General features: G+C 42.8%; 1 protein-coding gene across 1 annotated transcript in view; it reads left to right on the top strand.

Moving 5' to 3' along the window:
- Window positions 1–27,375, top strand: part of LOC127569042 (cullin-4A-like) — a 64,075-nt gene that overhangs the window by 33,136 nt on the left and 3,564 nt on the right. The window contains exons 12-19 of the mRNA XM_052013310.1: window positions 196–300; window positions 1,840–1,950; window positions 2,066–2,151; window positions 5,085–5,192; window positions 17,268–17,381; window positions 20,367–20,472; window positions 25,810–25,982; window positions 26,343–26,495. Coding sequence (XP_051869270.1) covers window positions 196–300; window positions 1,840–1,950; window positions 2,066–2,151; window positions 5,085–5,192; window positions 17,268–17,381; window positions 20,367–20,472; window positions 25,810–25,982; window positions 26,343–26,495 — 956 coding nt within the window. The remainder of the gene's footprint in view (window positions 1–195; window positions 301–1,839; window positions 1,951–2,065; window positions 2,152–5,084; window positions 5,193–17,267; window positions 17,382–20,366; window positions 20,473–25,809; window positions 25,983–26,342; window positions 26,496–27,375) is intronic.

Here is a 27,375-nt window from a genome sequence, read left to right as displayed (position 1 = left end):
CTTTACAAATCTCCTCACAAAGCAATCTTTTCAGTTTCGATTGTGTACTGTTCTTGCACAATCTTGGTTGTTGTGCTAACTAGAAAGGAGGCCATCGTGCTTTACCAACGCTAAATATAAATTTTGTACATGCTGTCAATTTTTCAAGTACCTTGCAGTTTAAACATCTTTTAATTGGATTTAATTTGTTTATAGCCAAGTATGTTGATTCCAAATTACGAGCTGGTAACAAAGAAGCAACAGATGAAGAACTGGAGAGAATGCTGGACAAAATCATGATCATATTTAGGTTCATTCATGGTGAGTTTGTCTTGTTTATTTACAGCTGTTTTAGGAACCCTCTACAACACAATTGGTTTACTTTTGAACTTCAGTATTGGATCCCCAAGGGCAAGAATAGATTTCTCCTCCAGGAATTATGTGACTCCTACTAACGATCAAGATGACTGCTGCAGTCTTATTCCTCTTTTCCTGTGTTCTTAATTAGAAAATATTGTGAAACACAGCTGAAGAATTTTAGTTTTAAAGTTATCCATATCCCTGCTTAGTAAGCATGGCAATCATCTAGCTCTTCACTTAATTGCAGTATGTTTTTAATTCATTCTCAATAAGTGGGCACCTCTGATGAAGTTGGTATTTATATTGCTCATCCTAGTTGCCCTTTGAAAGTAATTGACCACTGCTTTCAACCACTGCCAGAAGTTTGATACAAATAGGTGGCTTGCAGGTCCACTTCTGAAGGTAGATCTTTGGAATTGGAATCTGATAGAAGCTAGAGCATGATGACAGATTTCCTTCCTTATAAGTGTTAATGAGCCAGGCTTTTCTTCTTTAACAACCATTTAAAAGCTTTCTGGGCCCTTATAGAACATAGAACAGTACAGCACAGAACAGGCCCTTCGGCCCACAATGTTGTGCTGACATAGCTACTCCCTCCTACATACAGAATGCCCATATCCCTCTATTTTCCTCTCATTCATGTGCCTATCCAAGTCCCTCTTAAAAGTCACCAGTGAGTTTGCCTCCACCACCCTATCAGGCAACGCATTCCTGGCATCCACCACTCTCTCAGTAAAAAATGTACCCCTCACGTCTGTTCTGAACCTACCCCTTCTCATTTGTTAGACTGCAGATGTTTTAACCACAGTGATATGGCTAAATGAACAAAAATTCTAGCTTGTGTTGGAGTGATACAAACTCGTGTGTCCCTGCACAGCATCACCTTGGCTCATAAGGGCCAAAGAATTGTTTTACTTTATATCGAATACAAGGTATTCCAAGTCTTTTATTCTCTTGGATAGAATTGCCAAGATGTTTAGCTCATTTGCACCTGGGCATTTCCCAACTTCTTGCAGTTGAAGTAAAGTCACTGCAAGAAAAGCACAAACATCTGTTTTTATCTGTTTGCACCACCTGTTCAAATGTACTGGTAGCATCTTTTTATTTCCAGATTTGAGCTTGCAGTCTCTGGATTATTGGTCCAGACGTGGGTTTTTACATTCCAGATAATTGTGGAAAGGGTAAGCAATTGGGGAATCAATACATAGCCAATATGTGAGTTGTATCCAGAAGTATATTTTGCAGTATTTTGTGTTGTCAACCCCTCAACAGAAACGTTGATCAAAGTGTGGCCCACCTTTCATTCAGTTTAATTGGCAGGACCATAAGACACCACACTTGAGATAATGAGAGTAAAATTAGGCAGTTTCAGCGTCGACTGCACAATGATCCCCACCCCCCATTTCCTGGAAATGCATGTACAGAATTTTCGACAAGGACAGCATTGTGACTTGCTATGAGGTCTCCAGGACTCAATTTTGTTTTATATCCCTTCAACAGGAAAAGATGTATTTGAGGCTTTCTATAAGAAGGATTTGGCAAAACGGCTGCTGGTGGGAAAAAGTGCTTCCGTGGATGCTGAGAAATCAATGCTGTCTAAACTGAAGCATGGTACGTCTACATGAGTGCTGCTCAGCTCTAATATGGTCTTGTTCTGTTCTGAAGAACACATGCATAGCAGAAAGTGTCTGGAGTTGTCCAACCAGTTCTTGCTTTGCCTTTGTAGAATGTGGTGCTGCGTTCACTAGCAAGCTAGAAGGAATGTTTAAAGACATGGAACTTTCAAAAGATATTATGATCCAGTTTAAGCAGGTAATCTTTCATGCAAATAATTTTTGTAAGTTTCCTTTCACTTGTCTCCTCTCTACTCCCTTGCCTGCTATGTTCTGTGATTTTTTTTTGTTTATTCATTCAAATGATGCGGGTTTTATTGACAAGGTCAGCATTAATCTCCTCTAAATGAGTGGCTTGCAAGGCTATTTCTTTTAACAATCTGGAGTAGTATATAAGAGTAAGACAGCAGATTTCCTTTGCTAAAGAGCATTAGTAAATCAGTGGGATTTCATAATAAAACCAGCTGAAAGTTTCTGATTATCTTCCAGAATATATTTAGTGAATTGAATTTAAATTCCCCTTCTATCATGAAGGGTTTTGAACTCCCGAATCCTGATCATTCACCCAAACCTCTAGTTTAGCAACAACACAAACCTGAAAGTGTCAGCATCAGCTGATTGTTTCACCATGGACTGTGGCACAGTTGAACCGGATTGTCCTGACTCCTGATGCCCAAAAACATTCCCTGCCCCGCAGAGGGCAGCAGGGAGTCTGATTTCCTCTTCCACCTCGTCTGTAGCCTGGGAACATAGATTAATTTCTGTGTAGATGCAACAATTCACGGATTGAAGGTGGGAACTTGCTGATACCTCAAACTCAGTACATAATTATTAAGTAGAAGAGAGTTTTAAAACGTGCTGCTAATTTGGGCGTCAGTAATTACTGGTGTAATTATTTTTATGGCATTTTAAAAGCAACAAAGAGAATTCCATAATTGTTTTGCACTCTGTTCAATAGCTTGAGAAGTGTTTGATGTGAAGCTTTATTACCTGCTAAATAAGTGTACAGTGGTCAGTAATGAATCGCCACATTCATAGTCTTTACAAATGGAAAGCTGCACTTGCTGCTATTGTTTGAACTTAATTAAGCACAGTCTATTTTCTGTGCAAGTTGAACCTGACAAATTCCTGAATAGGATCTTCCATTGAGCACTCCACCAGTTGCTGACATCCTCTTGGAATAAGTGTCTCCACCTGATTCCTGAAGGACTCGGTAGCACTCGCATGGTATTTTGGTAGCTGTGGGTCAGAGCATGATGGCATCTTGCCTTGTAGTGGCAAGACATTGAAGAGAGTTAAGTGTGTGTGCCACTGATTGTTCCCATAGGTTTGTACATAAACATTTACACGAGACTATTGTCGACAAGGCCAGTATTTCAACATCCAGGGAAGTTGAGCATCGCTTTCCTAATCTTTGAGCACCCAATCTAATGTGACTCCTAAATAATTCGATCTGTGATGAGGGAACCAACACAAATATCACATTGGAGGGATCCAGTGCCTACAGTAGAAATGGTGGAATTATGGAGACCATAGAGTTATTGCACAGAGCTTTAAGCGCCAGTTCGTGAAATTCCAACTTGTGGGCATTTGCTTCCAATATCCACTCTGCCACTTACAGGGAGGAAGATTGTGTTGAAGTTCTATGTGGTTAGCACACACAGATTTTTATAGTCTTGTCTTTAGGTCATGGCTAGTATAAAAATTGGTGCCAGGACAGAGTCCTGTGGTAGGCCATTGTTCACACACAGCATCTGAGTTTGTCTGTCAAGTGGAAATGGAATTTTGGTTACTCAGTATGATGCTTGACGAAATTGACAGAAGTTTGACAGCTGACTGCCTTGGATAACAAGCAGCATTCTGTAAAATAGTATCGTAAGCAGCTTTGGCTGCTTTTACTGTGTGTTGGACTCTGAGTTCTGTTTTGTATGTGAACATCAGCACCTGTTCACAGCAGTTAAAGCCTCTTCTAGAGTGAATTGGCCTGATCTATTCTCTAGGAGGAGCTTCTACATGAGCCTTTTGGATCATCAGCCTGTTTTTCTGCTTTGGTCTCCTTCAGTTCTTTTTGTTCTTTGCTTCTATCGCATAGATTAGTAAAGAATTCTGCTTGCTACTTATGCCCTGCAGTTTCTGGGAACTCTGAGATTGTTCTACTTATACCTTGTGGTCTTCCCAGCTTTGAGCAAGCTTCCAGGCAAGACTAACATTTCCCTGTATCTTGAGCAGGGATAAAGGGTGATATATCTTCACTGATCCACTGCAGCCAAGCCAAGGAACTTGTACCAGCAATGATTCCAAGGATCAAGTGTATTTGTCTTGTTAATTTGTAAATGCTACTTTAAATCCTGTTTTTGCTTCCTTTATTGAGTCTGCTTATTCTCAGTCCCTCTTGTGTGATATAATCCAATTAACATGTTGGCTTTTGAGTACATGTGGTGCCTCTTGTCTTGATGCCTGTCTGAAGTAAACAACATAACAACAAGTGCACTATCAGTTCCAAAGGCATGACGATGATGTAAGATGATGCCTGCAGCTCATTTGATCTATTTTTGTTCTTGGACAGAGGTTTGGCATCATCAATGCTCCTCTTCTTTCCTGGATATGTACTTTACCCATTTCCCAGGGTGACTGTCCAGGTTGCTTCATAATTTGAGAAAAGGATACATATTTGAACCATATTTGTTATGACATTGGTTGCTTTTAGAAATAGCTAATAAAATCATGAGGCCTTAGTGGTAGATTGAGCTGCTGCATTTTTCTACGAGTTGCCCTTGCATTGTTACCTTAACACTGATTGAGACAGCACTTTAAACCTGACTCAAAGGCGAATATAGGATCTGTCGCTATTTCTTAAAGAGGACTTAAAGTTGAGAGCAAGCTTCCAGGCAAGACCAACATTTCCCTGTATCTTGAGCAGGGATAAAGGGTGATATATCTTCACTGATCCACTGCAGCCAAGCCAAGGAACTTGTACCAGCAATGATTCCAAGGATCAAGTGTATTTGTCTTGTTAATTTGTAAATGCTACTTTAAATCCTTTTTTTGATTTAAGGCTGTCTGTATTTTTTACATGGCTCTTTCACCTTAATGTTCATAATGTTCTAATATGCAATATTTACTTATCTTCAGTATATCCAAAATCAGAATGACCCAAGTAGGATAGACCTTACAGTCAACATACTGACAATGGGATATTGGCCAACATACACACCCATGGAAATCCACCTGCCTGCTGAGGTATGTGGGGTCTTATCAACACTCGTAGTCCTGACGTACTAAAGGGACATATGGCAAAATTCACAATTGATTATGAAAACTATCTGTGGGTGCCACACCCTGTACTAAATTAGGGGGTGGTTATGGTTAATGCTGAGGAAGATGTTATAAACTTGCAGGCAAGCACGGTAGTGTAGCGGTTAGCATAACGCTATTACAGTGCCGGTGACCTGGGTTCAATTCCAGCCACTGTCTGTAAGGAGTTTGTATGTTCTCCCTGTGTCTGCATGGGTTTCCTCCAGGTGTTCCGGTTTCCTCCCACATTTCAAAGACGTACGGGTTAGGAAGTTGTGGGCATGCTATGTTGGCGCTGGAAGTGTGGCAACACTTGTAGGCTGCCCCCAGAACACTCTACATAAAAGGTGCATTTCACTGTGTGTTTTGATGTACATGTGACTAATAAAGATATCTTAGATGTATTCCAGTATAGGAGGGGGGTGCAGCATATGACCAATGCCATGTTATTAACATGAGTGAGGACCAGGCTGATCACAGAAAGGTCAGAGAGGATGTAATAAGGGAGGTAAAAGGAGCAAAGAGAGAGTGTGAGAAAAGACTGGCAGAAAACATTAGTGACAATTCAAGAACTTCTATTGGGGTGTGAACAGGAAAAAGATAAGAGTATTAATGGTAAGATTGTAAAGGTGAATTCACGCAGTGACAGAGGAGTTGCTTGATCTAATTGAGTACTTTACAGTAGTCTTCACTAAGAGTTGCTGCCTCACAGCTCCAGAGACCTGGGTTTGATCCCAACCTCGGGTGCTGTCTTTATGGAGATTGCATATTCTCCTTGTGACCATTTGGACTCCCTGGATGCTTCAGTTTCCTCCCACATCCCAAAGACGTGGGTTCGGAGGGTAATTGGCTGCTGTGGATTGCCCCTTGTGCGTAGAAGCCTGGTAGAACCTGTGTTGGAGGGTGAGGTTGGGGAGAGTGCTGCAGTTGATGCGAATGTGGGGAGAATAAAATAGGTTGGGGTGGGATTAGTGTAAATGGATGCTTGATGATTGGCATGGCATTGGGACTTGGTGCAAATGTTGCATTCTTGTTCAAAAAAGAGTGTAGGGATAAACCCTGTAACTACAGATAAGTCAATTCAACCTCAGTCCTGTGGAAGGATCTGGAAAAGATAATCAGGCACAGAACTTGGACAGTGTGATTGATCAGTGAAAGCCAGCATGGATTTATTAAGGCATGGTCTGTTGAAGAAGTAAGTCGGGGCAAGTAAGGGAAATACAGCTGTGGTACATAAGGATGTCTGAAAGGCCTTTGATAAGGTGCCACATAATAGGTGTCATCCAAGTTGAAAACTGTGGAATAAAAGGGGCTACAGCAGCATGGATAGAACATTTCCCCATGTAACAGCATTGTGTATGTTTTTCAGAATGGAAGGAAGGGTACAGTGGAGTTCCCTAGGGGTTGGTACTAGAACTTGGGCACAATTTCCAAATCTACAGATGACACAAAACTTTGTGTAATGAACTATGAGGAGGATAGCAGTAGGCTTCAAAAAAATATAGACTGGCTGGTAGAATAGATGGACAGATGGCTGATGAAATTTACTGTTGTGAAATGTGAAGTGCTATATTTTGATAGGAAGAATAAAAAGGCAATATAAGCTGGAAAGAACAATTCTAAAATGGCCATGAGAAGAGAGTGATAGTGGGTATCTGCATTGCTTGTTGAAAGTGATTAAAAAGAGCATATGGGAGCCTGGGCTTTATAAGCAACACATAACGTTGTCATAAAGGTTGTGACGAACCTTTATGAACACTGGTTCAACTACAGCTGGTGTTGTGTCCAGTTCCGGATGCCACATTTTGGGGAGGGTGCAGGAGAGATCTACCAAAATGGCTGTAGCGAAGAACTTGAGTTAAATGGAGAGATTAGAAAGACTGGGGTTGTCTCCTTGGAACAGAGGAGGAGTTCTAGTAAAGGTGTCAAAAATCATGGAGAATGTGGACAGAGTTCATAGAGAGATTCTGTTCCAATTGGTGGAGGGATCAAGAGCAAGGGGGCATAGAATGAAAGTGACTGGCAAAAGAATCAGAAGTGATGAGGAAAAATATCTCTACTCGTTGTGTGGTTGGGGTGTGGAGTGCACTGCCTGTGGGAATGGTGAAGGCAGATTCCGCTGTAGTGTTCAAAAAAGAGCTGGTTAAATGTCTAAAAGTAAAGAATTTGCAGGGCATTGGGAAGATGGCAGGTAAATGGGACCAGATGAATTACTCCTAAGTAGAGCCATTTACGTACTCATGGGCCAACGGCCTCCTTCCACGCTGTTACTATTCTGTGAACTGTAATGAAGTGCTCCTTGGCAGGAGGCTGCACAATCCTCGAAAAATTACAGAGGGGCAGAGGCACAAAGGTACAGATGAAAAGATTTACAAATCATTGAAAGTATGATACAGGTCACTTATACAAGCCATAAAAGATGCCAACAAAACACTGAAGTTCATTCCTAGGTGAACAGAATTCCCAAACAACAAACGTGTATGGAATTTTGTTTTATGTACATATTTTATATGTATATAAATTCACTAGAGAAAGAACAAAAATTATTCAGTGATGACAAAAGAACTGGGAGGCTATCAAGAAAGAGGTTGTCACCAGACTGAAGGGTGACATTAAATTGACGTTTGATTTGACATTACCTACCCCTGCTGCACCCCTTCCCCACACTCACTTTCATGGCTGGACTAAACACTCAAATCCAGTGAACACAAAAGCTCGTCAAAGGCTTGATATTCTGTGGCAAATTACTTGCCTCGTGATGTCCCAGAGCCTTTCCAACAGGTATAAGGCACAAGGCAGGATTCTCTCCATTTGCCTAATGAGCGCGGCTCCAGCACTCAAGAAGCCTGACACCATTCAAGATAAAGCAACCTGTTTAATTCCTACCCTAAATCTATCCATCACCCTAAACATTTATTCCCTCCACCACAGTGTCTGCAATGCATAATATTTATAAAATGCACTGCCCAAGCTACTCTGACAGCACCTCCAAAATCACAAAAGACAAGTGCAGCAGGCACCTGGGAACACAATTTCACTCTAGGTTTGCCTCCAAGTTGTACACCATCCTGACTTAGAAATAAATTGCCTGTCTTTCATTTCTGGGTCTAAATCCTGGAACTCCCTTGGAGTTTGGCAATAGATGTTGCCCTTGTTGGCATTACCTAGGTCCCTATAAATGAATTCATTAAAAGAATAAAAGAAAGTCAAGTAGAGGGTGTTTTCATTAGGAGGCGAGGGGGAGAGGCCATGAATAGAAGATGGTTATTAATAAATTTTAGCAATTCAGGAGAAACTTGTTTATCCATAGAGTAATGCAAATATGAAATTCTGTAGGAAGATGCTGTTGTGGTAAATAACACTAGAACATTTACAGGAATTTTGATAACTCGGGGAGAAAGGAATAGAAAGTTTGGAAGATGGGACTAGATGAAGTAGAGTAATAAGTGGGCAGGAACGGGATCAATGTCCCAGGGCAATTGTTTGCTAGTGTTGTTGGGGAGGGTTTAAAGTAATATGGTAGACGGATGGGAATCTATGCAGAAGAAAAGCAGAGACTAAAGAAAAAGTTAGAAAAGAGAAAAGTAAGAGTGGAGTAAAGAAAAGCCAAATACAAAAGACACGAAGATTACTAGATTCTAAAAGAACAATGAGTGTAAGGGCACTTTATCTGAATGCCAGTAATATTCAAAACAAGGTCAGTGAACTTGTGGCACAAATCAGTACAAAGGGGTATGATTTAGTGGCCATTACAGAAATGCGGTTGCAGGGTGGAGATGACAGGGAATTAAATATCAAAGGGTATCAGGTAATACAGAGGGTAGGCAGGGAGGTGGGGTAGCGCTCGTAATTAAGGATGCAATCAGGGTGATAGAGACGATGTAAGATCTAAGGAATAGAATGTTGAATTCATCTGGTAGAGATTAGGAATAGTAAAGGGGAAAAAAAAATCACTGGTGGGAGTTGTCTATAGGCCACCAAATAATAACATTACAGTGGCACAAGAAATATCTGATGCATGTAAGAATGGAACAGCAATTGTCATGGGGGACTTTAACTTGCACATATATTGGGCAAATCAAGTTGATCGAGGCAGTCTTGAGGGGGACTTCATAGAATGCATCCGTGATAGCTTTCTTGAACAGCATGTTAGTGAACCTACAAGGGAACATGCTATCATAGATCTGGTCCTGTGCAATGAGACAGGTAAAATTAATGATCTTTCAGTTAGGGATCCTGGAAAGAGTGAACACAGTATGATTGAATATCTCATACAAATGGTGGGTGCAATAGTTCCATCTAAAACCAGTGTATTATGCCTAAACAAGGGAGACTACAACGAGATGAGGAAGGAGTTGGCTAGCGTAGGCTGGCATAGACAGACACTCTAGCATAGACAGGCTGTATGGTGGGACAGTTGAGGAACAGTGGAAGACTTTCAAAGAGATGTTTCAGTGCTCAACAAAAGTATATTCCAGTTAAAAGCAAGGACAGTAAGGGTGGGAAGAGCCAGCCTTGGATAACTAAGGAAATGAAGGAAGACATCGAACTAAAAGCTCATGCATACAAAGTCGCCAAGAGTAGTGGGAAACTAGAAGTTTGGGAAAACCTTAAAAGCAACAAAGAATGACTAAGCAAGCAATAAAGAAAGGAAAGATCGATTATGAAAGTGAACTAGCACAAACTATAAAAACAGACAGTAAACGTTCTTATAATTATATAAAGCAGAAAAGAGTGGCTAAAGTGAAAGTAGGTTCTTTGGAAAATGAGAAGGGGGGACCTAATATTGGGCGAAGGTTTGAACGACTATTTTGTTTCGGTCTTCACGGTGGAGGACACTTCTAATATGCCAAAAGGAGATGTTATGGATGCGATGGGAAGTGAGGACCTCGATTCAGTCGCTATCACTAAAGGGGTAGTGCGAGCAAACTAGTGGGCTAAAGCTAGATAAGTCCCCTGATCCTGATGGAATGCATCCCAGGGTACTGAAAGAAATGGTGGAAGTTATAGTAGAGGCACTTGTGTTAATTTACCAACACTCTCTGGATTCTGGGCAGGTCCTGGCAGGTTGGAAGACAGCGAATATCACGTTACTGTTTAAAAAAGGATGTAGGCAAAAGGCAGATAACTAGAGGCCAGTTAGCTTAACGTCTGTAGTCGGGAAAATGCTTGAAGCTATCATTAAGGAAGAAATAGCGAGACATCTGGATAGAAGTGGTTCCATCAGGCAGACAGCATGGATTCAGGAAGGGCAGGTTCTGTTTGACAAACTTATTGGAGTTCTTTGAGGATATAATGAGCACAGTAAATAGAGGGGAGCAGGTGGACATTGTATACCTAGAGTTCCAGAAGGCATTTGATGAGGTGCCGCATAAAAGACTTATCCATAAGATAAGCATGCATGGAGTTGGGGCTAATGTATTGGCATGGACAGAGGATTGGTTAACCAATATAATGCAGAGAGTTGGGATAAATGGGTGTTTCTCTGGTTGGCAATCAGTGGTGAGCAGGGTGCCACAGGGGTTGGTGCTGGGCCCACAATTGTCACGATATACATTAACAATTTGGAAGAGGGGACCGAGTGTAGCGTATCTAAGTTTGCTGATGACACTAAGTTGACTGGAAAGGTAAGTTGTGGAGAGGATGCAGAGAGATATAGATAGGTTAAATGAGTGGGCGAGGATCAGGCAGATGGAGTACAACGTTAGTAAATAAGAGGTCATCTGCTTTGGAAGGAAAAATAGAAGATCAGATTTAAATGGTGAAAGATTGCAGCATGCTGTTGTGCAGAGGGACTTGGGAGTGTTGTTGCATGAATTGCAAAAGGTTGGTTTGCAGGTGCAACAGCTTATCAAGAAGGCAAATGGAATGTTGGCCTTCAGTGCTAGTGGGATTGAATTTAAGAGCAGGGAGGTTGTGCTGCAACTGTACAGGGTACTGGTGAGATCACGCCTGGAATATTGTGTGCAGTTCTGGTCTCCTTACTAGAGGAAAAAGTGTACTGGCTTTGGAGGTGGTGCAGAGGAGGTTCACCAGGTTGATTCCGGAGATGAGGAGGTTAGCCTATGAGGAGAGATTGAGTCGCCTGGGACTATACTCGCTGGAATTCAGAAGAATGAGAAGGGATCTTATAGTAACATAGAAAATTATGAAAGAGATAAATAAGATTGAGGCAGGAAAGTTGTTTCTGCTAGTAGGTGAGACTAGAACTAGGGGACACAGCCTCAAGATTCAGGGCAGCAGATTTAGGATGGAGATGAGGAGGAACTGCTTTTCCCAGAGAGTAGTGAATCTGAGGAATTCTCTGCCCAAGGAAGCAGTAGAGGATACCTCATTAAGTATATTTAAGACACAGTTAGATAGATTTTTACATAGTAGGGGAATTAAAGGTTCTGGGGAAGAGGCAGGTAGGTGGACCTGAGTCCACGGCCAGATCAGCCATGATCTTATTGAATGGCGGAGCAGGCTTGACTGAACAGATGGCCTACTCCTGCTCCTATTTCTTATGACTTATAAATGGTTTGTCTGATCTTTGCTTCAGCTCGATTTATAGCGTCATCCGTGCCTTTGTAACTAGACTTGACTATTCTCAAATCCTATTCACCATTGTGCTTGCTGATCTATATTGAGTTGTGTTTAAATTTTTCATCCTTGTTTAAAATCCCTCCCTCTTTGCTTCTATCAGCCCTACAATCTGAGATATATTTCCTAAAATGCTAATAATTGTAGTAATTCTTAATTGAAATATGATTCCCAAAACAGTAAAAAGCCTGTAATCATACAAAATCAGATCTGAAATGCTTGTGTTCAGTCATTGGTCACAGGTTTTAATGTTCCATTAATATGCAGTAATATCTTTGGCTAGTTTCTAGCTTTTGCCTAATCCCACAGTGTCAGCACAGGAGAAGCTGTGATTGGCCCTCTAAATGCTACAAGTGGAGGATTCCAAAATGAAGTCAGGTTTTTGGACCCTTATTTATCATTTTGCAGCCAAAAAATGTGTTGGTCATGAGGGAAATAGAATTTTCCTCACTGCCAGTGCAGAGATTAGCAAAATTGGAATATCTCCACAGAACAAAGATGATTAAGGGAAAATGTACCGGAGGTGTTTTAAAAAAAAACAGGCATTTTTGATAGACTAAATGGTTTAGGAACATAGAAAACCTACAGCACAATTCAGGCCCTTTGGCCCACAAAGCTGTACCGAACGTGTCCCTGCCTTAAGAGACCCATTGCCCTCTATTTTTCTCAGCTCTGTGTACCTATCCAAAAGTCTCTTAAAAGACCCGATCACATCCGCCTCCACCACTGTTGCCAGCAGCCCATTCCACGCACTCACCACTCTCTGAGTAAAAAAAACTTACCCCTGACATCTCCCCTATACCTACTCCCCAGCACCTTAACCTATGTCCTCTTGTGGCAACCATTTCAGCCCTAGGAAAAAGCCTCCGACTATCTACACGATCAAAGCCTCTCATCATCTTATATACCTCTATCAGGTCCCCCCTTCAGCCTCCGTCGCTCCAAGGAGAAAAGGCCAAGTTCCCTCAACCTGCTTTCATAAGGCATGCTCTGCAATCCAGGCAGCATCCTTGTGAATCTCCTCTGCACCCTTTCTATGGCTTCCATATCCTTCCTGTAGTGAGGTGACCAGAATTCCAATTCCAATGAGGTGCACGGTATTCCAAGTGGGGTCTGACCAGGGTCCTATATAGCTGCAGCATTACCCCTCAGCTCATAAATTCAATTCCACAGTTGATGAAGGACAATACATCATATGCCTTCTTAACCACAGAGTCAACCTTTGCAGCTGCTTTGAGTGTCCTATGGACTCAGACCCCAAGATCCTACTGATCCTCCACACTGCCAAGAGTCCTACCATTAATACTATACTCTGCCATCATATTTGACCTACCAGAATGAACCACTTCACACTTATCTGGGTTGAACTCCATCTGCCACTTCTCAGCCCAGCTTTGCATCCTATCTATATCCCGCTGTAACCTCTGACAGCCCTCCACACTATCCACAACACCTCCAACCATTGTGTCATCAGCAAACTTACTAACCCATCCCTCCACTTCCTCATCCAGGTCGTTTATAAAAATCACAAAGAGTAAGGGTCCCAGGACAGACCCCTGAGGTACACCACTGGTCACTGACCTCCATGCAGAATACGACCCTTCAACAACCACTCTTTGCCTTCTGTGGGCCAGCCAGTTCTGGATCCACAATACAATGACCCCTTGGATCCCATGCCTCCTTATTTTCTCAATAAGCCTTGCATGTGGTACCTTTATCAAATGCCTTGCTGAAATCTATATACATTACATCTACTGCTCTCCCTTCATCCATGTGTTTAGTCACATCCTCAAAAAATTCAATCAGGCTCGTAAGGCAGGACCTGCCCTTGAAAAAGCCATGCTGACTGTTCCTAATCATATTATAGCTCTCCAAAGTTCATAAATCCTGCCTCTCAGAATCTTCTCCATCAGCTTACCAACCACTGAAGTAAGACTCACTGGTCTGTAATTTCCCGGGCTATCTCTACTCCTTGAATAAGGAAACAACATCCGCAACCCTCCAATCCTCTGGAACCTCTCCCGTCTCCATTGATGATGCAAAGATCATCGCCAGAGGCTCTGCAATCTCCTCCCTCACCTCCCACAGCAGCCTGGGGTACATCTCATCTGGTCCTGGTGACTTATCCAACTTGATGCTCTCCAAAAGTTCCAGCACCTCCTCTTTCTTAATATCTCCATGCTCAAGCTTTTCAGTCTGCTGCAAGTCATCACTACAATCACTAAGATCCTTTTCCATAGTGAATACTGAAGTAAAGTATTAATTAAGTACCTCTGCAATTTCCTCCGGATCATACACATTTTCCCACTGTTACACTTGATAGGTCCTATTCTTTCACGTCTTATCCTCTTACTCTTCACATACTTGTAGAATGCCTTGGGGTTTTCCTTAATCCTGCCTGCCAAGGCCTTCTCATGGCCCCTTTTGGCTCTCCTAATCTCCTTCTTAAACTCCTTCCTGTTAGCCTTATACACTTCCAGATCTCTAACATTACCTAGCTCTTTGAACCTTTTGTAAGCTTTTCTTTTTCTTTTGACTAGATTTATTATAGCCATGGTTCTTGTATCCTATCGTAACTTCCCTGTCTCGTTGGAACATGCCTATGCAGAACTCCACACAAGTATCCCCTGAATATTTGCCACATTTCTTCCGTACTTTTCCCCGAGAACATCTGTTCCCAATTTAAGCTTCCAATTTCCTGCCTGAGAGCCTCATAATTCCCTTTACTCCAACTAAACGCCTTTCTAGTCTGTCTGTTCCTATCTCTCTCCAATGCTATCGTAAAGGATATAGAATTATTATCACAATCTCCAAAATGCTCTCCCACTGAGAGATCTGACACCTGACCAGGTTCATTTCCCAATACCACATTCCAAAGCCATACAACTTAGGAAGTTATGGGCATGCTATGTTGGCGCCGGAAGCATGGCGACACTTGCGGGCTGCCCCCCAAATCACTACACAAAAGATGTATTTCACTGTGTGTTTCGATGTACATGTGACTAATAAAGAGATCTTATCCCTTAAGATCTTATCAAATCAAGCACAGCCTCTCCTCTTGTAGGCTTATCTACATATTGTGTCAAGAATCCTTCCTGAACACACTTAACAAACTCCACCCCATCTAAACCCCTCACTGTATGGAGATGCCAATCGATGTTTGGGAAATTAAAATCTCCCATCACAACAACTCTGTTATTGTCACACCTTTCTAGGATCTGCTTCCCTATCTGCTCCTCGATATCCCTGTTACTATTGGGTGGCCTATAAAAAACACCCAATAAAGTTATTGACCCCTTCTGGTTCCTAACCTCCACCCACAGAGACTCCGTAGACAGTCCCTCCATGCCGTCCGCTCTTTCTGTAGCCATGACACTATCTCTGATCAACAGTGCCACTCCCCCACCTCTTTTGCCTCCCTCCCTGTCCTTTCTGAAACATCTAAAACCCAGCACTTGAAGTAACCATTCCTGTCCCTGAGCCATCCAAGTCTCTGTAATGGCCACCACATCATATCTCCAAGTATTTATCCAAGCTCTAAGCTCATCCGCCTTGTTCACTATACTCGCGTTAAAATAGACACATCTCAAATCGTTGGTCTGAGCTTGTCCCTTCTCTATCACCTGCCTATCCTTCCTCTTGTACCGACTACAAGCTTTCTCTATTTGAGGGCCAAACACCTCTTCCCCAGTCTCTCCAGTTCGGATCCCACCCCCCAACAATTCTAGTTTAAACTCTCCCCAGTAGCCTTAGCAAACCTCCCCACCAGGATATTGGTCCCCCTGGGATTCAAGTGCAACCCGTCCTCTTTGTACAGGTCATACCTGCCCCAAAAGAGGTCCCAGTGATCCAGAAATCTGAATCCCTGCCCCTTACTCCAATCCCTCAGCCACACATTTAACCTCCACCTCATTCTATTCCTATACTCACTGTCGCGTGGCACAGGCAGTAATCCTGAAATTACTACCTTTGTAGTCCTGCTTCTCAACTCCCTTCCTAACTCCCCATAGTCTTTTTTCAGGACCTCTTCCCTTTTCCTACCTATGTCATTGGTACCAACATGTACCACGACCTTTGGCTGTTCTCCCTCCCTCTGCAGGATATCTTGGACACGATCTGAAACATCCCGGACCCTGGCACCTGGAAGGCAAACTACCATCCTTCCTGTGTCCACAGAATCGCCTGTCTGCCCCCCTAACTATTGAGTCCCCTATCACTACTGCCCTCCTCTCTCCTTCCCTACCCTTCTGAGTGACAGGGCCGGACTCTGTGCCAGAGGCACTGCCACTGTTTCATCCCCCAGGTAGACTGTCTCCCCGAACAGTACTCAAGCAGGAGTACATTGTCAAGGGGTACAGCCACAGGGGCACTCTCTAGTACCTGAGTCTTCCCCTTCCCCCTCCTGACTGTGACCCACTTGCTTGACTCCCATCGCCCCGGTGTGACTACCTGCCTGTAACTCCTTTCTATCACCACCTCATTCTCTCTGACCATACAAAGGTCATCGAGCTGCATCTTCAGTTCCTTAACGCGGTCCCTGAGGAGCTGCAGCTCGACACACCTGGTGCAGATGTGGTCGTCCTGGAGGCTGGGAGACTCCAGGACCTCCCACATCTGACACCGAGCACATAAGACCGCACTCATTCTATTTCCTTTCCTCAAATCCCCTACCTTGCCTCGCCCCCTTACGCCTAAGCCCCTTGAGCCAAAGCCCAACCACTCTGTTCCCTCTCACTCTGCTGCCCGCTCTGATGCTGCCCGCTGGATATGGCGGTTTGCTTCTTAAACTGCCTGCGCGCTAACTGCCTACGTCACGTGCCTGCGCAGTCTTGCCCCGCTATTCCCGATTAGAGAAGAAAAACTTAGCTGTTCCGAAACCTGAAGTCCGCCAAAATGACCCGAAAACAAAACCGCCGAAGTTGTTTTTTCATTTTTTAAACTGCCCGCGCGCTAACTGCCTACGTCACATGCCTGTGCAGGCTTGCTCTGCTATTCCCAATTAGAGAAAAAAAACTTAGCTGCTCCGAAATCCAAAGTCTGCCAAAACGACCCGAAAACAAAACTGCCGAAGTTGTTTTTTTAAACTGCCCGTGCGCTAATTGCATACGTCACGTGCCTGCGTTTCCTTTGGCAGAAGTGATAACACAGATTTAACATACGTGGCAGAAGAATTGGATGGGCGATGAGAATTCTATGCACCAAGTTAGGATGTGGAATGAACATTGAAAAGATGATGGAAGCAAATTCAAAAGTAACTTTAAAAGGGAGGGTTGAATAAATACTTGAAGGAAAAATTATTCAGGACTATGGAGAAATGGTAGTTGCATGGGACTAATGCAGTAATTCTATTAAAGGTCTAACAGTGGGTTGCAGGGCCACACAAATGAACATAATGTCTGCAGTTCACTATGTGTGTTGCATTTCATTGTGTGTTTTCAGATGGTGAAATTACAAGAGGTATTTAAGACGTTCTACCTCGGAAAACACAGTGGCAGAAAACTACAGTGGCAGGCAACGTTAGGACACTCAGTTTTGAAAGCAGATTTCAAAGAGGTAATGGTTCAATATGATTAATTTTAAATGTATTGTTGCAATGCGCACCTTTCCAAAATAAAGGAGGCACTAACCTACCTATATTAGCCATCACAGATTGGTATATAGAATGATATGATTAATATAAACACTTCTTCCATTAGCAGACCAAGTTAAAAGCAGATACACAGAAGGATCAGACCATTTAGTTGGATTAGGGAGTATGGATTATGAGGAGAGACTAAGGGAGCTAGGGCTTTACTCATCGGAGAGAAGGAGGATGAGGGGAGACATGATAGAGGTATACAAAATATTAAGAGGAATAGATAGAGTGGACAGCCAGCGCCTCTTTCCCAGGGCACCAATGCTCAATACAAGAGGGCATGGCTTTAAAGTAATGGGGGTGGAGTTCAAGGGAGACGTCAGAGGGAGGTTTTTCACCCAGGAGTGGTTGGTGCATGGAATGCGCTGCCTGGGGTAGTGGTGGAGGCTGATACGTTGGTCAAGTTCAAGAGATTGTTAGATAAGCATATGGAGGAATTTAAAATAGAGGGATATGTGGAAGGAAGGGGTTAGATGTCTTAGGAGTGGTTTGAAGGTCGGCACAACATGGTGGGCCGAAGGGCCTGTATTGTGCTGTATTGTTCTATGGTTAGCTCTCTGATACTTTCTGCCTGATTAGATCATGGCTAATCAATATCTTAACTTCATTTATCACCATCTCCATAGACTTTGATACCCTTGCTTAAAATAAAGGCTCATTGGATTGGATGTAACATGAGCATGGATAAGGGTTTGCTTAAAGGGTACAAAGATTGTAGGAATAAACCAATCTCATTCAGGTTAATAGTGGACAACCATGGGATCAACTCAGATTGTATTAATGATATTTATGAATGTTACATATCCAAAGTGAGCAATAGGAAGTTTCAGGGTGTCAGCCAAGGAGATGGATGGGTTAAGTGAGTAGACATGGAGGTGACCAATGAGGGGAAAAATAGTTTCTCACAAATATTATTTTCTATGTACAGAGGGATCTTAATGTACACAAATTAATTGGGAAGTTACGGTAAGTGAAGAAAGCAGCAAATGGTACATTGGCTTTTATTGTTAATCGTTTGGTTTGCAGAAGTAAGTCTTGCAGCAATTATACAGTGGTAGTTGTAGTGAGACTACACCTGGAGTACTGCTTGCAGTTTTGGTGTCTGTATCCAATATATTTGGAAAGGTGCTGCATATCTGAAATAAAAACAGAAAATGCTGAAAACACTCCGGATGTTGGGCAGCATCTGTGGAGAGAAACGGTTAATGTTTCACGTCATGACCTTTATTCGAACTGTAGATTCTAACATTCTGGATCTTTCTACCCCTTGTATCCTTTCTGCTAATTTCCCACTCCTTGCCATGTTTTCACTATTCCTTCTATCTTTCCCTATGATCTCGATTGTCCCATCCTCAGCAGAACCAAGTTAGTCCCTGTACGTTGGCATCTCAATGATTTTCAAACCCAACCTGACGTTGAGTTCTTCTTCATCCACCTTTGCCCCCTTGCGTATTTCTTTGGCCAGAAGTCTTCCAAAACCCCTTCCTCTCAGCTTCAGAATTCCTGATCCACTTGGCTTACCCTCTTTCTAATTTACCACTTAAATTTTTCACGAACAAGAAACAAATTGCTGTAGGAACTCAATGGGTCGAGGAAGTGAACAGTTGACGTTTTGGGTCGAGACCCTTCATCTGTTTTGTTTTTCCACTGCTCTTATTCTACCTCTCTCTGAATAGCAGCTTTTCACTTGCCTGGATGGGTGTAGTTCCAACAACACATGATGTTACACACATGGCAAAGCACCCTGGTTGATAGGCAACTACTAATCTATCTTGCACATTCTCTTATAAAGCCGCAGCAGTACATTCTGCCAAAAGAGCCAAGTGCAACCAATGATATCAGTTTAAATGTTTATTGTTGAACTCTAATTGTCCCTGGATGGATGGATGGGTGGATGGGTTAAGTGAGTAGGCAAGGAGATGACCGATGAAGGGAAAAATAGAAAACAATATTTTTGTGAGAAACTATGTACAGAGGGATCTTATGAACAGAGGGATCTTAACAATCCCATTGTGCTTTTGGGTAGGAAGTCTCAATACTTAGACCCATTGACAATGAAGGAACAACAATATATTTCCAAGCCAGAACAGTGTGCAAGTTGGAAGGTAATATGTGTGTGGTTTAATTCCTATGTGCCTATTGTCCTACGTGATAGAGATGTGGGTTTACGATGTGCTTTGAAGCTTGTCATTGGTTGCAGTGCAGTCACAGTGCACAAGTGGTAGAGGAAGCATTGGTCAGACTGCATCTGGAATATTGTGAGCAATTTTGGGCCCCGTATCTAAGGAAAAATCTGCTGGCCCTGGAGAGGATCCAGAGGAGGTTCTCAAGAATGGTCCCAGCAATGAAAGGCATAACATATGAGGAGCATTTGATGTTTCCGGGCCTGTGCTTGATGGAGTTCAGAAGGGTGAGGGGAAACCTCATTAAAACCTACCGGATACTGAAAGGCCTGGATAAAGTGGATGTGGAGAGGATGTTTCCATTAGTAGGAGGATCCAGGATTCAAGGGCACAGCCTCAGAATAATGGGATGTCCTTTTAAAACTGAGATGAGGAGAAGTTTCTTCAGCCAGAGGGTGGTGAATCTGTGGAATTTATCACCACAGAGGGCTATGGAGGCCAAGTCAATGGGTTTATTTAAGGCAGAGATTGATAGGTTCTTCTTTGGTAAGGGGGTTAAGGGTTACAGGGAGAATGGGGTTGAAAAGAAAAATCAGCCATGATGGAATGGTGGGCAGACTCATTGGGCTGAATGGCCTGATTCTGCTCCTATATCTTGTGGTAATGGTCTTTTCCAGCATATTATCTACTTAACCTTGTTTGCCTTGATAGCATAAAAAACTTCAGCATGGATTTGTTTTGCTCCCAATTGATCTTGTATTTCTTCAATGTGTGCTCTAGGGTAAAAAGGAACTGCAGGTTTCACTCTTCCAGACCTTGGTGTTACTCATGTTCAATGAGGGCAATGAGTTCAGTATGGAGGAAATCAAGGCTGCAACTGGCATAGGTATGGACATAATTCTGTTGATCTTTCCTATACAGGTATACTGTAAATTTCCTACTTTTAAACAAACTTGAACTATATGGGTTTTTAAAATGTTATAGTTCAAAGCCAGGATTGCCACTTACCAATACCTGTAGGATTCCTTTATGTAAAAGAAGTCTCAAAACAGTCTAGAGTCTGTATGGGTGGAATTAAGGAACAAGAAAGGAGCAGTTACTCTACTAGGAGTATTCTATAGGCCCCCCGGTAGCAGTAGAGATATAGAGGAGCAGATTGGCAGGCAGTGTTTGGACAGAAGCAAAAATAACAGGGTTGTTATAATGGGAGACTTCAACTTCCCAAATATAGACTGGAACCTGCTTAGTGCCAAAGGTTTAGATGGGACGGAATTTGTTAAGTGTGTCCAGGAGGGATTCCTGACGCAGTATGTTGACAGGCCGACTAGAGGGAATGCCATGTTAGATCTAGTTTTAGGAAATGAACCGGGACAGGTGAAGGATCTATTGGTGGGTGAGCATTTGGGGGACAGTGACCATTGCTCCATAACCTTTAAAATTGTCATGGACAGGGACAGGTGCAGAGAGGACAAGAAGATATTTAATTGGGGAAGGGCGAACTATGAGGCTATAAGGAGAGAACTTGGGAGTGTAAATTGGGATGTCCTTTTTGAAGGAAAATGTACCATGGAGATGTGGTCGATGTTTAGGGATCTTATGCAGGATGTTAGGGATAAATATGTCCCGGTGAGGCAGAGAAGGAATGTCAGGGTGAAGGAACAGTGGGTGATGAGAGAGGTGGAACGACTTGTTAGGGAGAAGAAGGTAGCATACATGAGGTATAAGCAGCAAGGTTCAGACAGGGCCTGTGAGGAATATAGGGTAGCGAGGAAGGAACTTAAGAAAGGGCTGAGGAGAGCTAGAAGGGGACATGAAAAGGCATTGGCTAGTCGGGTTAAGGAAAATCCCAAGGTCTTTTTCAAGTACGTGAAGGGTAGGAGGATGGTTAGGGTGAAGGTAGGTCCGATTAAGGACAAAGATGGGAGAATTTGCCTGGAGGTGGCGGAAGTGGGAGAAGTTCTCAATGAGTACTTCTCTTCGGTATTCACCAGGGAGAGGGGTCTTGATGACGCGGAAGGGAGTGCTGGTAGGGGTAATGTTCCCGAGGTTGTAGATATCAAGGGAGAGGATGTGTTGAAGTTGTTAAATAATATTAAGACAGATAAATCTCCGGGGCCTGACGGGATTTTCCCCAGGCTGCTTCGAGAGGCTAGGGAAGAGATTGTTGAACCGCTGGTAAGGATCTTTGAGTCCTCGTTGTCCACGGGGATGGTGCCAGAGGATTGGAAGGTTGCGAATGTTGTCCCCTTGTTCAAAAAAGGTAATAGGGATAGTCCAGGGAATTATAAACCGGTGAGTCTCACGTCTGTGGTGGGTAAGCTGTTAGAAAGGATTCTAAGGGATAGGATTTATGAACACCTAGAGAATCATGGACTGATTAGGGACAGCCAGCATGGCTTTGTGAAGGGAAGATCTTGCCTCACAAGCCTGATAGAGTTCTTTGAGGAGGTGACCAGGAAGATTGATGAGGGCAGTGCGGTGGATGTGGTTTACATGGATTTTAGTAAGGCGTTTGTTAAGGTTCCTCATGGTAGGCTTCTTTAGAAGGTCAGAGGCCAAGGTTTCCAAGGAAGCTTGGCTGTGTGGATTAGGAATTGGCTTGCATGTAGAAAGCAGAGGGTTGTGGTGGAAGGAGTGCCCTCGGATTGGAAGGCAGTGACTAGTGGTGTCCCGCAGAGATCGGTTCTGGGACCTCTACTTTTTGTGATATTTATAGATGACTTAGATGAGGGGGTGGAGGGCTGGGTTAGTAAGTTTGCAGACGACACTAAGATCGGCGGTGTTGTGGATAGTGTGGAGGGCTGTCGGAGCTTACAGAGGGATATTGATAGGATGCAGAGCTGGGCTGACAAGTGGTAGATGGAGTTCAATCTGGAGAAGGGTGAGGTGATACACTTTGGAAGGACAAACTCCAGGGCAGAGTACTGGGTAAATGGCAAGGTACTTGGCAGCGTGGAGGAGCAGAGGGATCTGGGGGTTCATATTCACAGTTCAGTGAAAGTTGCCTCACAGGTGGAAAGAGCAGTTAAGAAGGCCAATGGGATGTTGGCTTTCATAAATCGTGGGATTGAGCTTAAGAGCCGCGAGGTGATGATGCAGCTTTACAAAACTCTAGTTAGGCCACACTTAGAGTACTGTGTTCAGTTCTGGTCGCCTCATTATAGGAAGGATGTGGAGGCATTGGAGAGGGTGCAGAGGAGATTTACCAGGATGCTGCCTGGATTGGAGAGTATTGAATATGAGGAGAGGCTTAAGGTGCTAGGGCTTTATTCACTGGAAAGGAGGAGGATGAGAGGAGACATGATAGAGGTATATAAAATATTGAGAGGAATAGATAGAGTAGACAGTCAGCGCCTCCTTCCCAGGGCACCAATGCTCAAGACGAGGGGGCATGGCTTTAAGGTTATGGGTGGGAGGTTCAGGGGAGATGTCAGGGGGAGGTTTTTCACCCAGAGAGTGGTTGGTGCATGGAATGCACTGCCTGGGGTGGTGGTGGAGGCAGATACATTGAACAGGTTCAAGAGCTTGTTGGATAGGCATATGGAGGAGTGTGGGATGGGGGGATATGCGGGAGGAAGGGGTTAGGTAGTGTGAGGGTGGTTTGATGGACGGCACAACATGGTGGGCCGAAGGGCCTGTTTTGTGCTGTATGGTTCTATGGATCAGGAAGTAATCATATTTTATACTTGTGGCTATATATTTTATCATCGGTGATTCTAAGTGATGTGCACATCAGATATTAAAGGTTTGCTTGCCTTTTTGGTTCAATCCTATCCTACCGAATGGAAGCCATCTCCCATGGTATTGCCACTGGTAGAGCTCACTCTGGGAGGTTCTCAGAATCAAGGCAGTGTGCAGACCTGTCCCAGCAGTAACTACTGTGTTCAATGTGGTAAAGTGGGTGGAGGGTCCTGGGGAAGCAGGATCCCTGAGTTGATAACACACTAGCATGTCTGGCAATGGAAGACTGGATAAAATCAGCCTTCCATGGTAAACTTGGTCTTGGTCTTGTATCTACCTGGTCTGAAGTACATCAGGACTCTGGATAATTGAACCGCCAGTCTAGAAGTTTAACTATATCAGTCATGTTGATGATATGGCAGAGACTCGGTACTCTCAAGGCTTATTTCATGATCCTCATATCCTGGATGAGGCCATGAGTGTGATTTCACCACTTACCTGGATGGTTGCAGCTGCAACATTAGCTTGACCTGTGTTCCTGTCTTTCATCTTGACAACCATTCTCACCGTCACCGTAGCTACAGTAAGGAGAACTCCACCAACTCCCTTCAATATCACCTCTCTCCCCTGCAACTAATGTCACCAAGCTCCCAGTTGTAAGTTCTCCTGGATTTGGACATACATCGCCATTCCTCCTTGTCCTTGTGCCTTGTTAATGCTCACAGCAAAACTGAGTTGAACAGGGAACTGAAGTCACTTGAATTGAAAAAGATGGGATAATTGGTATCCAAGGGATGAAGACATTTTCCCCAACTGCATTACCAGTCATTATTATAGCCTCTATGTGGTAATAATTTTTGAACTGATAGTGTTGTGCCATTGCATAGTATTGGTGGATCCACATTCATGAGTAGCATGATTGGAGCTCCTTCTTTTAGTTCAAGATTATGTGATGGCACATCAGGTGGTGACAGTTTAAAAATTCAACAGGAAAATGTACAGCCTGTCTGTCTGTCACACTGTCAATAGACTTGTAGAACGTAGAACATAGAACACTACAGCACAGTACAGGCCCTTCAGCCCACAATGTTGTGCTGATATTTTATCCTGCTCTAATATCTATCTAACCCTTCCCTCCCATTTCTCTATCATTCATGTGCCTATCTAAAAGTCTTTTAAATGTCCCTAATGTATCTGCCCCCACAACCTCTGCTGGCAATGCGTTCCACGCACCCTCCACTCTCTGTGTAAAAACAAAACTTACCTCTGACATTCCCCGATACCGTCCTCCAATCACCTTAAAATTATGCCCCCTCATGTCAGCCATTTTCGTCCTGACTGTCCACTCGATCTATGCCTCTTATCGTCTAGACCTCTATCAAGTCACATCTCATCCTCCTCCTCTCCAAAGGGAAAAGCCCTAACTCACTCAACCTATCCTGCACAGGTCAACTGGGAAGCTTCAAAAGAAGGTTTTTATTCATGGCTTGCGCTACATCTGTTTTGGTGCTATAATTGCTCTCGCAATCATTGGCAATTCAAATACTGTTGAGTGACATTGGGAAAACAGCCTGCATCAGATCATTGTGACAATTCAGCCCAAGTTTTTCATCAAAATCATTCCTGTTAAGTCTTCGTGTTTAATTTCCCCATTTCCTAATGTGAGTGAATTTGTAACAGACAGATTGCCTGTCAAATGTACTCGCATATCAGCTTTCAAGTGTAATCATTTAACATTTTCCCAAATGTATAATGCTTTAATACAGGCTTTCAATTCATCTTCTGAAGTACCCTGTAGAATTACTGGTAATGTTTGACAAAAATCTCCAGCTAGCACTAAAGTAACAACTCCCATTGATTGATTATTGTACCTAAGATCTTGCCACATTTGAATCTAATACTTAAATGGCTGCTTTGTGAGCCATTGTACATTCATCCCAGACAATATGTTTACCACCTTTTTAGAATTTTGTCCTTTACAACTCCTTGACCAATGTTACATGTTGGAGTCTCCACATTTGTCAAATTTAAAGGGAGTTTAAAAGACAAATGTGCAGTTTTTCCCCCATCACAAGTATTGAAGCAATGTCTGATGATGCAAATCATGTTTTGTTTTTGAATTTTAGCCAAAGTTAAGGAAAGGCTGGTTTAAGTTGTGGCTGGTCTCCTGCAGAAACAGTGTGCAAATTTTCAGTCTCTCTTTGCGGTTCTGGTAAAACAAAAGTACTTGGGTCAGGTCCACCCAAATATTTAGTAGTTCAAATATGGATCTGAAGAAAATCTCATCAATTTTTAATAGGAAAATTAGGCCCCCTTTGGGCTTTGGGAAGCCTCCTTGTGGGAGTTTTTACAAAAATCAAGTGTTGTGCACACCCTAATGCTAATCCTAATTTAGATACAACATTTCATATTTCTAGGTTATTGTTACTGAGCTATGTGCATGACACATGGATGTTCTATTTTGTTATGCATCTCTGGATGAAGTTTGGTAATACATTCAATGTTTTGTTAAAAATGTTCTGTTTTTTAATCTCTCCTGTAGAGGACAGTGAATTAAGGAGAACGTTGCAGTCTTTAGCTTGCGGCAAGGCTCGTGTGTTGAACAAAGTTCCCAAGGGAAAAGATGTGGAAGATGGAGACAAATTAATGTTTAATGATGACTTCAAGCACAAGCTGTTTAGAATAAAGATTAACCAAATCCAGATGAAGGAAACTGTATGTATTTCCTCCAATACTCTTGACATTTTACCAAAAATCAATTTGATGCATCTGCACCCTTTATACCAATGACACTTGACGTTGTGGCACCTTTGGGCTGTTCAGTTGCAGGCATTTCCTCAGTTTATGAAAATGGAATGTATTCCTGAAAACGTTTTGTTAAGCACTTTCATAAATCACAGAAGGCCAGACAAAATTTCGGTGTAGTGTATTCCTTTGTGTGTAGAGTGGCGCACTATTAGTTATAAAGTAAAATCAAGGATGCACACCCGAGAGGATCAATGGCATTAGAGTAAAAATTAGTAAGTTGAATGATGGTAAATTGAAGAATATGTGTTGCATTTTGCCATTTTTCAGGTTGAGGAGCAGACAAGTACGACTGAGCGAGTATTCCAGGACAGACAGTACCAAATCGATGCTGCTATAGTCCGAATCATGAAAATGAGGAAGACACTCAGCCATAACCTCCTTGTTTCAGAACTCTATAACCAGTTAAAATTTCCAGTGAAGGTAATTAATTTTTTTTTATATGATGCACAATTTTAGGGAGTAAACATTGCAGGTTGTCAGGTTTCGCTCCTGGAGCTCTGGCTGTACTTGACCCTTTCCTGAAAACTGTAACTCTTCGCTCAAAGGGCTTGATACAGGGGATCAAAGAGTCATACAGGACTTTGGTCCACCATGTCTGTGCTGGCCATCGAGCATCCATCTATTTCCAGACTTGTCACCTTCTGTGCCATGATATTACAAGTGCTCATCTAAATATTTATTAAATGTTGTGAGAGTCTCTGCTTGCACCACCCCCTCAGGCAGTCATTTCAGGTTTCATCCTCACTCTGGATGAAAAATTCTTCCACAAATCTCCTCCAAGCCTCCTACTCCATACCATAAACCTATGTCTGCCTCCTGGACTAGAGCTTCTTGCAATCTATGCTTCTCATAATCTTGTATATCTTAATCAGGTCCCCCCTCAGTCTCTCTGCTCCAAAGAAAACAGAACCAGCCTATTCCTGTCTTTAATCATTCTGAATCACTGTATCTCAGGCAATATCCTGGTGAATCCCTCCTGCACTGTCTCCCATGCAAATTGTAAACCTGAGATTGATAAGATTTGTACTAGATTAAGGTTTATCTAGTAAAAACTTGGATGCCTTCAACTCCTTGAATGGTAAACAGATCAAGAGAATTAATAGCTTCCCCTTGTCCCTGTGCCATTCTGATGTATGTTGATTGTTCAGTGGGGTCTTCTCTCAATGTATGGGCATTAGAAGTGGAGCTGAGAGCAAGATAATGTGACACAGTGTACAGATTAAACTTGGTACGTTTCTGCTCATTTCCACCCTGCCCAGCACTTTGATTGGCTGAGTGGTCAAGGAGCTGCTTGTCCTGA

The sequence above is a fragment of the Pristis pectinata genome, chromosome 4 (assembly GCF_009764475.1).
Source record: "Pristis pectinata isolate sPriPec2 chromosome 4, sPriPec2.1.pri, whole genome shotgun sequence".
In the NCBI taxonomy this organism is placed as follows: domain Eukaryota; kingdom Metazoa; phylum Chordata; class Chondrichthyes; order Rhinopristiformes; family Pristidae; genus Pristis; species Pristis pectinata.
Note: the sequence above shows the minus strand (reverse complement) of the source record. Positions and strands in the feature narration are given on the sequence as shown.